General features: G+C 45.8%; 1 protein-coding gene across 1 annotated transcript in view; it reads right to left on the bottom strand.

Moving 5' to 3' along the window:
• Positions 1-2,484: 2,484 nt before the first annotated feature.
• Positions 2,485-11,211, bottom strand: part of USP39 (ubiquitin specific peptidase 39) — a 34,801-nt gene continuing 26,074 nt past the window's right edge. The window contains exons 10-13 of the mRNA XM_011925721.1: positions 9,951-9,994; positions 6,910-7,108; positions 3,739-3,825; positions 2,485-3,013 (exon numbers count right to left, since the gene is read on the bottom strand). Coding sequence (XP_011781111.1) covers positions 2,966-3,013; positions 3,739-3,825; positions 6,910-7,108; positions 9,951-9,994 — 378 coding nt within the window. The 3' untranslated portion in view covers positions 2,485-2,965. The remainder of the gene's footprint in view (positions 3,014-3,738; positions 3,826-6,909; positions 7,109-9,950; positions 9,995-11,211) is intronic.

Here is an 11,211-nt window from a genome sequence, read left to right as displayed (position 1 = left end):
TTAAATGCCTTAGTAAGACATAAATAAGAAGTTGGGAGTTAAACCCAAAAACAATTCAGGGGCCTGCCACCTCAGGGACATTTCTGGGAAGTCAACAGTATAGAGTTATGTCAAAATATTCTCTCCGAAATAAGACAGATGGCTGTACCTCATACCACCTTACACACACACACACACACACACACACACACACGCACGCACAATGTTTGATAGGTTTTTCTTGGCTTTTGGAGACAACATATACATTTGGACAGCACGGGCACCCAGTAGCTTCAGCTGGCACTCTCTCCTCCCTGGACAGTTTTGTAGCAGAGGCCTCCAGGGAGACACCTGTGAACAGCTTTCCCAAGCACACTACAAAGCAGATTTTTAATGACGTTCAAAGGGCATACTTTTAGCAAGGTCTGGATCTCAGCTTTGGATACCGTCAGCCCCAGAGGTAGTGGCAGCTCTTTGTATCTGTTATTTCTACATTCTTTACTTGTTACTAACTAATCCCCTGTCAACTACAAACCCCTGTTGTAGTTAATAATCATTGAAATTAAACTTTCCCTGATTATAATACATGAATTTCTGTAACTGGATAGTGTAATCTTCACCTTGAAAATAGTCAAGTTTAAAGGTAAACTCATGGCTGGGCAGAGTGGCTCATGCCCGTAATCCCAACACTTTGGGAGGCCAAGGTCAGCGGATCCCCTGAGGTCAGGAGTTCGAGACCAGCCTGACCAACACGGTGAAACCCCATCTCTACTAAAAGTACAAAAATCAGCCAGGTGTGGGGCACACACCTGTAGTCCCACCTACTTGGGAGGCTGTGGCAGGAGAATCACTCAAGCCCGGGAGGCAGAGATCGACAGTGAGTCAAGATCACACCACTGCACTCCAGCTTGGGCAACAGAGTGAGACTCCGTCTCAAAAAAAAAAAAAAAAGGGAAACTCACAAGCTCAACTTTTTTCTTTTTTGTAATGACAAGGTCTTGCTCTGTTGCCCAGGCTGGAGTGCAGTGGTGCAATTATGGTTCACTGCAGCCTCAAATCTTGTGCTCAAAGGATCTTCCCGCCTCAGCCTCCCAAGTAGGTGGAACTACAGGCACACACCACCATGCCTAGCTAACTTTTGTTGTTGTTCGAGATGGGGTATCACTATGTTGGCCAGGCTAGTCTTGAACTCCTGATCACAAACAATTCTTCCACCTCAGCCTCCCAAAGTGCTAGGATTACAGGCAGAAGCCACGCCTTGCAAGCTCAGTACTGAACAATGTTAAGTTTGAGTTTACTTTAAAACACCCCAAAATAGGGCTGGGCACCATAACTCATGCCTGTAATCCCAACACTCTGGGAGGCTGAGGCGGGCGAATCACTTGAGGTCTGGAGTTTGAGACCAGCCTGGCCAACATGGTGAAACCCTGTCTCTACTAAAAATTTTTTAAAAATTAGCTGGGCATGGTGGCGGGCACCTGTAATCCCAGCTACTCGGGAAGCTCAGGCAGGAGAATCACTTGAACCCAGGAGGCAGAGGCTGCAGTGAGCTGAGATCGCGCCACTGCACTCCAGTCTGGGAGAAGGAGCAAGACTCCATCTCAAAAATAAAATAAAATAAAAATAAAAATACAAAAATTAGCCGGAAATCACTTGAACCTGGAGGCAGAGGTTGCAGTGAGCTGAGTGCCACTGCACTCCAGCCTGGGCAACAGAGCGAAGTTCAAGAGTTTAGAGAAATCTGGGATTAAGATGTGTTTATGAGTCATTTCCATAAAAATGGTAAGTGAAGCCCTAGGCATAGCCAAAATGGCCTAGGGAAAAAGTAAACAGCAAGAAGAGTAATGCTAGGACTGAATCTTGAGAAATCTCAACATGTAATGGCTGGATAAAAGAGATAAGCTTGCAAAGGAAATCCTGGAGCTTCCAGAGAGGTAGACGAAAGTGAGGACAGGGTTGTATCCAGGTAAAGGGTGGCACCACAGGAGTGCACGGCTCCTGTCTCCCTTCAAGAGAACTTGCTGAGGCTGACTGGCTGCCTCCAGCTGCTTCCCACATCTTGGACCTGCCACAGTGCTCATGCCAAGGTCACCCTTCTAGGCTGCTAGAGCCCACTACAGAGCTGATGAACTGTCTGACAGAGAATCTTTGCCCTAGGGCTCCACACTGGCCTGGCTGAGACCTTCTCAGAATTGCACTGTAGTGAGAAGCACTTCCTATTTCCTTTCTTTCCTCTTCCCTTACTCATTCCTGCACTGCAGCCGGAAACTGCCCACCTCTGGCCTTCTAGTTAAGCACAATAATAATGTATCCCCTTGACTCAAGCATTTTTTTTACTTAGAAACAAATGCATCCTAAATGACACACCACCCACAAGCTGACAGGAAAGGGCGAGCGTGATGTCCGCCAGATGTCAGACTGTAGGGTAGAGAGTTTGTGAAGATTAAAAAGGAAAATATTTTCCTCAGCCAACCACCAAAGGAAAAGATATAAAACAAGAGGGTAGTTTAAAAACAGGAGAATATTTAATCCATCTAAAAATACACATCAGGAAATGAGGGGAACCATAGGAAAATCCTCCACCTCTAACAGACAAGAGTGAGGTTACTGGCTTTCTGCTTGCTCCAAGAATCCCAAGGCTTGATGTTTGGAAGAAATTATCTGTTCTTCAGCTACTCCCAGATACTCAGACATAAGTTACACACATCTGGAGAAGGGTTCTGCCCTGCTGAAGCTAGAAGGGAGCTCAATGCATGGGAGAAAGGAGCACAATCTAGAAAAAAAATGATCAAAGAACAGCTGGGTGACAGTGTGGGGCCATCCCAGGCAAGTGGGCTCCTGGTGCTCTGGTGTAGCCAGAACCCATACAAGCTGGGCTAGCCCAGGGAGCCCCCCAGTCAGCCTGTAGCTGAACAGCTACAGCTTCTGTGTTCTTATTTACCATCATCAGCCACAGCCCTCGGAAGCAAAGCCCTAGATGCCTCCTTCAAGCCCCCTGCTGGTTGGTTTCATCATTATCTCGCCTCTTCCAAATCTGTAAGAAATGAAAACACAAACTGAAGTCTGGGAGGCATTCAGTCAACAGATACTTGTCAAATACCTATTCTGTGCCAGGCCACGGATAACTAGTCATGCCATTTACAAACCTGCTATACTCCATCTGGAAATCTGCTACAGTGGCTACAGTCACTGAAGGGAAGAAACAGTTATCTCTAGGAGAGGTATCACTTTCTTCTTACAAAGCTATGGCTTTTGTCTCAATCTTCCTTCTTTTGCCAAGTACTAGGGCAGTTACATAAAGAGAAGACAGAGATGCTCTGTGCTCCATGGGTCAATCCAATGGAGAGGACAGACAGGCAAAGCGATATGGTCGGCACTAAAACAAAAGGCAAGCAGAAAGTGCTGTGGGGTCACAAAGAGAGCTCTGCCTGGGGCTCTCAGGGAGTACTTCACGGTCGACTTCTAGCCAGCCTCCCTTCCTCCTTGCAACCAGACCGCACACTTCTGCAAAACTAACCTAGCCATAATCACAACTTTCTTTGCTCACTCATACATTTTCTTATAATTCTTTTCTGAAAATCTCTGCTTGACTTTCAGGGCCATACATTCTGGCCCCAACTCACTCCTAAGTACTTCCCAACAGGTACCTGGCCCTCCAACCAAGGTCCTAACTCTATCCCTCTTCCTGCCTTGGCCCACTCCTCTCACTGGCCCCATATCCCACCTATTTGTGGCTCACTAAGCCTGTGGCCAACCCACCTGAATGTAAGCCTCTGACAGTGTGATCATCTGGGGAAGGATGTCAGTCACCTGGAGGTCTTGTAATTCATACCATTTGCCTGTCCCCTGCAGAAAGTATGAAGAGCTGGGTTAGTCTGCTCTCTAAAACCAAAAGGGTGTAGAAGGAAAGGATCACAGCCAAGATTAGAAAAATTAGAACAGCCACTAGACATCATCCAGCAAGAGTCAATAAAGAAGAGAGTACATGGGCCGGGCGCGGTGGCTCACGCCTGTAATCCCAGCACTTTCGGAGGCCGATGCGGGCAGATCACGAGGTCAGGAGATCAAGACCATCCTGGCTAACATGGTGAAACCCCGTCTCTACTTAAAATACAAAAAATCAGCTGGACATGGTGGCGGGCACCTGTAGTCCCAGCTACTCAAGAGGCTGAGGCAGGAGAATGGCATGAACCTGGGAGGCGGAGCTTGCAGTGAGCCGAGATTACACCACTCACTGTACTCCAGCCTGGGTGACAGAGTGAGACTCTGTCTCAAAACAAACAAAAAAAAGAAGAGGGTACATGACTTCTGTAGGCCTGATTCAATTAACAGGACTTTTGATGTGTCAATCATGGCAAACTCAATTTTTTAAAGTACAGTTTTTTTGTTTGTTTGTTTGCTGGTTTGTTTTGTTTTTTTGAGACAGGCTCTCACTCTGTCATCCAGGCTGGAGTGCAGTGGTGTAACCACAGCTCACTGCAGCCTCGACCCTCTGGACTCAAGCAATCCTCCCACCTCAGCCTCCTAGGTAGCTGGGACTACAGGTGTGTGCCACAACAACTGGCTAATTTTTTTTTTTTAATAGAGATGGGGTTCCACTGTGTTGCCCAGGCTAGCTCCTGATCTCAAAAGATCCTCCCACCTCAGCCTCCTAAAGTGCTAGGATTATGGGTATGAGCCACTGTGCCTGGCCCCTTAAAGTACAATGGAGTCTGAAACACTTCTGTACATCTTTTTAAAAGGAATTTAGTGGACACTAAAGAGGAGAAAAGAGGAAGCCCTCTAATCATCACCTATGTCTCCTTCCTGCTCAGAAATGACAGACTAGACATTCTCACTTATGAGGTACACAGTGTCAACCACTGAGAGAACCTAAATATGGACATTCCTGGCTGGGTGCAGGGGCTCACGCCTGTAATCCCAGCATTTTGGGAGGCCGAGGCGGGTGGATCACTTGAGGTCAGGAGTTTGAGACCAGCCTGGCCAACATAGTAAAACCCCATCTCTACCAAAAATACAAAAATTAGCCAGGCGTGGTGGCAGGCGCCTGTAGGTCCTAGCTGCTTGGGAGGCTGAGGCAGGAGAATCACTTGAACCCAGGAGCTGAAGGCTGCAGTGAGCCAAGATCATGCCACAGCACTCCAGCCTGAGTGACAGACTGAGACCCTGTCTTAAAAAAAAAAAAAAGGCAACAGCTCATCAAGAAAAGGTGTCCTTGGTGGACACTGTCTATCACACTAACCTGATTCCTTTGGCCTAAGAAACCAGTGCTGCACATACAGCAAAACATATCTCACTTCATGCTTCCACGAACAAGGTTTCTAGATTAAGGCAGAGGCACCTCTGGCCGCCCACCCTGCCTTATCCAACCAAAGTTCTAAGACATGCCAAAAACCACTATTGTAGAACATAAATATTCCAGATCCTCTGGATATTACAATAGTTGAGAAAATAGGAAACAAGGAAAGCTTAGGATCACATAAGCAAGTTCCCATTCCTGCTTCAAGGACGAGTTAAGACATGGGCTTTGAAGCAGAGTACTTGGGTTCAAATCCTAATTCTACTGACTTGAGGTCAATTACTGAAACTCGGAGCCTAGGTCTCCTCCTCTGTAAAAAAGATGATACTGACACCTGTCTTGGAATTGTGTTTTAATGAAAAAAAATGAGATTAATGTACATTAAGTAACTGGTGTACTGCCTAATCATAGTAAAGCACTTGATAAACAGAAGCTAGTTAAGATTAAACCCACAGTTCCAGAAGAGACTAATCAAATGAGAACAATTTATGGTAATAATCTATGTGGTATCAAATATATCAAGTACATGTTTTATCTGTTTTCAGCTTTAGACAAATTCACAAAATTTTTAAGATGAAAGGGAGCCTCTAAACCAGTGCTTTGCAAACTTTAATTTCTTTTTTTTTGAGATGGAGTCTCGCTCTGTCACCCCGGCTGGAGTGCAGTAGCACAATCTCGGTTTACTGCAAGCTCCATCTCCTGGGCTCATGCCATTCTCCTGCCTCAGCCTCCAGAGTAGCTGGGACTACAGGCACCCGCCACCACGTCCGGCTGATTTTTTGTATTTTCAGTAGAGACGGGGTTTCACCATGTTAGCCAGGATGGTCTCAATCTCCTGACCTCGTGATCTCTCGGCCTCCAAAAGTGCTGGGATTACAGGTGTGAGCCACCAAGCCCAGCCGCAAACTTTAATTTCTTACAAATCAGAGCGTCATATTAAAATCCAGGTTCTGATTTAGTAGGTTTGAGGGGCCTGAGAGTCTGCATTTCTAACAAGCTGATTTCTTTTTTTTGAGATGGAGTCTCGCTCTGTCACCCAGGCTGGAGTCCAGTGGCGTGATCTCAGCTCACTGCAAGCTCCGCCTCCCGGGTTCTCGCCATTCTCCTGCCTCAGCCTCCCCAGTAGCTGGAACTACAGGTGCCCACTACCATGCCCGGCTAATTTTTTTGTATTAATTAGCAAAGGCAGGTGGATCACAAGGTCAGGAGTTCAAGAACAGCCTGGCCAAGATGGTGAAACCCCGTCTCCACTAAAAATACAAAAATTAGCCGGGCATGGTGACAGGCGCCTGTAATCCCATAATCCCAGCTATTTGGGAGGCTAAGGCAGAGAATTGCTTGAACCCAGGAGGCGGAGGTTGCAGTGAGCCAACATCACACCACTGCACTTCAGCCTGGGCTACAGAGCGAGACTGTCTCAAAAAAAAAAAAAAAAAAGCTCCCAAGGTGAGTCCAATGTGTAGCCAAAATTGAGAACCACTGCCTTAAACTAACTACTGACAGCACTACTACTTGCAGAATCCCAAAGCCAAGGCCAAGCAAGGACAAACTGAAGGGAGCTGCCCTCTGAGATGCCAAAGAAACACCTGTTTTTGCCACTCTGTGCCATGAGACGGTCAGCAGCCACTCACATGATGAAGCACATGGATCCGGTAGGAGCCCTCAGAGGGCTTGCCATCATGCACGATGTTGGCAATGAGGTCATAGGTGGTATTCTTGTGTACTGCTTGTACTTCTTCAGACAAGTATTCTCTGAGATCCACATTTCTGTTAATGGTGAAAATAAAGCCGGAATAATCAGACAAAGGCTGTGCAGCTACGGAAGCTGTCCTACACAAACAGACCACAAAGGCTCTGGGTAGGCCTGCAGAGTCAAGAAGGTCCAGGTGTGTTGGAATTCACAAAATATGCCAAAATGAACGACAGGGTTACACAGCTTCCCACATGATTAAAAAAACAAATAAATAAATGACAGGAAGTGGCTTATACCTATAATCCCAACACTTTGAGACGTCAAGGTAGGAGGACTGCTTGAGCCCAGGAGTTCAAGACCAGCCTGGGCAATGTAGTGCAACTCCTACAAAAAAAAAAAATTAGCCAGACATGGTGGTACATGCCTGTGGTCCTAGCTACTCAGGAGGCTGAGGTGAGAGGATCACTTGAGCCCAGGAGATTATGGCTAAAGTAAGCCAGGACCACACTATTGCACTCCAGCCATGGCGACAGTGAGACCCTGTCTCACAAAACCTCCAAAAAGAAGAAGAACTTTCAAACAGTTAAAAAGGAAAACATATAGACAGTTAACAAGATTATTAAGAGACTATTTTAAACACATAATTTTAGGAAAATATATCATTTTGGAGCCTACAAATATTTATAAAAACTTAATACAAGGTAAAATTAAAAAGATATTACATCATAAAAGTTGTTTGATGTGCTACAACTCATTACATGAAACAAAACCATGTTATCACTGAAGAGTTCACAAGAAACAGCTAATGGTGGTCACGTCCAGTTATATATCTCCCTTTGAAGTCAGACTGTGAACTTACTAACTTTTCAAAATTACAGAGTTTAAAATGTAAACCATGTGGTAATAAACATACAACTTTGTTGTAATTATTATATGTAGCTTCCTATGTATTGGTGACAGCCATTTGTTTCTACAGACTGACAGTGTCCCATATATGATGCAGTCAGACTGCAATAAACATTCACTCTTAAGAAAATGGAGGCCGGGTGTGGTGACTCATGCCTATAATCTCAACACTTTGGGAGGCCAAGGCGGGCAGACTACCTGAGCTTAGGAGTTTGAAACCAGCCTGGGCAACATGGTGAAACCCTGCCTCTACTAAAGTACAAAAAGAAAAAAATTAGCTGGGGGTGGCAGCATGCACCTGTAGTCCCAGCTACTCAGGAGGCTGAGGCAGGAGAATTGCTTGAACCCGGGAGGCAGAGGTTGCAGTGAAGCAAGATCACGCCACTGTACTCCAGCCTGGGCAACAGAGCGAGACTCCGTCTCCAAAAAAAAAAAAAATGGAGATATGAGTCCTGAGTCCATGTGGGCTCTAGATAGCCAACCTGCCTTCCTGCTGCCAAAAGCTGACTTCTCATTTTTCTCTTCAGCTTGAACAAAAGCTGACTAGACTTGTCTAAATGAGTATCAGAGAAGTCTTTTTTTTTTTTTTTTTTTTTGAGACAGAGTCTTGCTGTCGCCCAGGCTGGAGTGCAACGGTGCTATCTCGGCTCACTGCAAGCACCATCTCCTGGGTTCTCGCCATTCTCCTGCCTCAGCCACCCCAGTACCTGGGACTACAGGTGCCCACCACCACGCCAGGCTACTTTTTGTATTTTTAGTAGAGACAGGGTTTCACTGTGTTAGCCAGGATGGTCTCGATTTCCTGACCTCATGATCCACCCACCTCGGTCTCCCAAAGTGCTGGGATTACAGGCGTGAGCCACCCGCCCAGCCCGGGGAAGTCTTTATACTCAAGATTTCATGACTGAACCAAAACTGTCCATGTGGCAAAAGAGAAATACTACGTTTAATCATTTTGTTTTAGTAAACAGGAAAAGGAGCAAACTATTCATTTTTTTTATTTTTAGTAGAGACGAGATCTTGCTATATTGTCCAGGCTGGTCTCAAACTCTTGAGCTCAAGCAATCCTCCCACCTCAACCTCCCAAAGTGGTGACATTACAGATGTGAGCCACTGCACCCAGCCTAAAAGAGCAAACTATACTCATCTCCCAGCCACAGCAACAAACCAGTTAAGAGAATGGCTAATTACCTGAAAGTGAAACTTCAAACCTGCCCTCAAAAATCTCTGTCTCCAAATAAGCAGAGGGTGCCTAATCACCGTAAGTCTGATAACTCTGACAAAATGAGGATGTGGCCGGGCGCGGTGGCTCAAGCCTGTAATCCCAGCACTTTGGGAGGCCGAGGCGGGCGGATCACGAGGTCAGGAGATCGAGACCATCCTGGCTAACATGGTGAAACCCCGTCTCTACTAAAAAATACAAAAAACTAGCCGGGCGTGGTGGTGGCGCCTGTAGTCCCAGCTACTCAGGAGGCTGAGGCAGGAGAATGGCATGAACCCAGGAGGCGGAGCTTGCAGTGAGCTGAGATCCAGCCACTGCACTCCAGCCCAGACGACAGAGCGAGACTCCGTCTCAAAAAAAAAAAAAAAAAAAAAAAAAAGAGGATGTGTTATGAATAAATCACAGGAAGACAGGTATGAAAAGGATCCTTTTCAAGAAGTATGGATGATGAAATGATCCAGAATCGTATTACTGGAAGTAATTACAGCACATAAAATATTTAAAAGTGCAAGTTTCCAAAATTAGTCACAATGTGATGTTCTCTAAAAGACTGCCTAGTTAAGAACCAATCTTTCTCTTCCGAAGGATAAACTTTTATACTGGGCCTACTCTAGGCCCTTAAAGGAAAACAATGGGACAAGGAAATTTCTGTGGCAACTGAGCAGGAAGTACCATTGATACAGAGTCTTCCTCCCTCTGGAGCTGCCCTTGGAATCAAGAGTGCCCCTACCTACCAGGAACAGACAGGTGACTGGTAATTCACAAGAGGCTAGTGCTGAAATAAAACCCTGATGCACAGACTTTCAAAGAAAGCAGCTCTGTCATCCTACTCAAGGAGGCAGAGAACAAACCTCCATGTCTCCCTATTTAATTCTACTGTCTCACAAAGAAGATGCTAGTGGAGAAAAGTGGGGGAAAAGAGAAAAGAGAAAATTCGCCTGTAATTCTCAACTGCAAATGTTCTCTCTCCTCACCCTCCATGGTTCTAAGAGTCCTGGCAGTACTATAATAAGATGTTACACCCGGACAAACCCCTAGGGCTCAGGCCCATCTACTCCAAGCTGCTCATTTTATCTTTGAGAGAACATATCCAGAAACCATGCAAACTATGGGTCTGAGGTCCCACCACTAAGACAGCCTAAAACTCGGGCCTCTTAATTTTAGATACTACCTTCTTAAACGCTACGTAGAATTTAAAACTGACACTACTTTCTTTTTCTTTTTTTTTTTTTTGAGCACAGTCACACTCTATCACCCAGGCTGCAGGACAGTGACACCATCTCACCTCACTGTAGCCTCAATTTCCAAGGTTCAAGCAATCCTCCTGCCTCAGCCCCTCAAGTAGCTGGGACTACAGGTGTGCACCACCACATCGGGCTAATTTTTTGTATTTTTTTTGTAGAGACGGGGTTTTGCCATGTTGCCCAGGCTGGTCTTGAACTCCTGAGCTCAAGCGAGCCATCTGCCTTGGCCTCCCAACGTGTTGGGATTACAGGTGTGAGCCACCACGCCCGGCCCAACATCTTCTTAAGTGTGAAAAACCTTGTCTCTTGAGAACTGAAAACCAACAGTCTACCCCCAAAAGGATTTTGCAGAAGTTTTCTGAGTTAGAAGGAAGCAAATTAAAAGCATCTAGTACAACTCCAGTGTGCAAAAAGGTGTGATGGCCAGCAAATAGATGGGCAGACCCTCACTACTCGGGACATCTTCCAAACCAGGCAGAATTCTACCTGTCCTATCCTACTTGCATCATTTCTTCTTCTCTATGCAGGAGGACTATAATTTCCAGCCAGCAACAGGAGAGGAGATAAAATAGAGATTGCCTCCTAGTAAACATCCATCTTTTGTGGTCCCTGAAGTTAAGTGTATCCTTCCAATAAAAACTGTTATCTACTGTAGGTAGGCTCTGTTAATTGTAATCCCCAACTAAGACAGTCCAAAATTAATACTGGTAAAAACATAAGAGAAGAAATCCAGGCCGGGCGCGGTGGCTCAAGCCTTTAATCCCAGCACTTTGGGAGGCCGAGGCAGGCAGATCACGAGGTCAGGAGATCGAGACCATCCTGGCTAACACGGTGAAACCCCATCTCTACTACAAATACAAAAAGAAAA

Source organism: Colobus angolensis, unplaced genomic scaffold (genome assembly GCF_000951035.1).
Source record: "Colobus angolensis palliatus isolate OR3802 unplaced genomic scaffold, Cang.pa_1.0 Scaffold118, whole genome shotgun sequence".
In the NCBI taxonomy this organism is placed as follows: Eukaryota; Metazoa; Chordata; class Mammalia; order Primates; family Cercopithecidae; genus Colobus; species Colobus angolensis.
The sequence above is the reverse complement of the archived record's forward strand: the minus strand, read 5'-3'. Positions and strand labels throughout refer to the sequence as shown.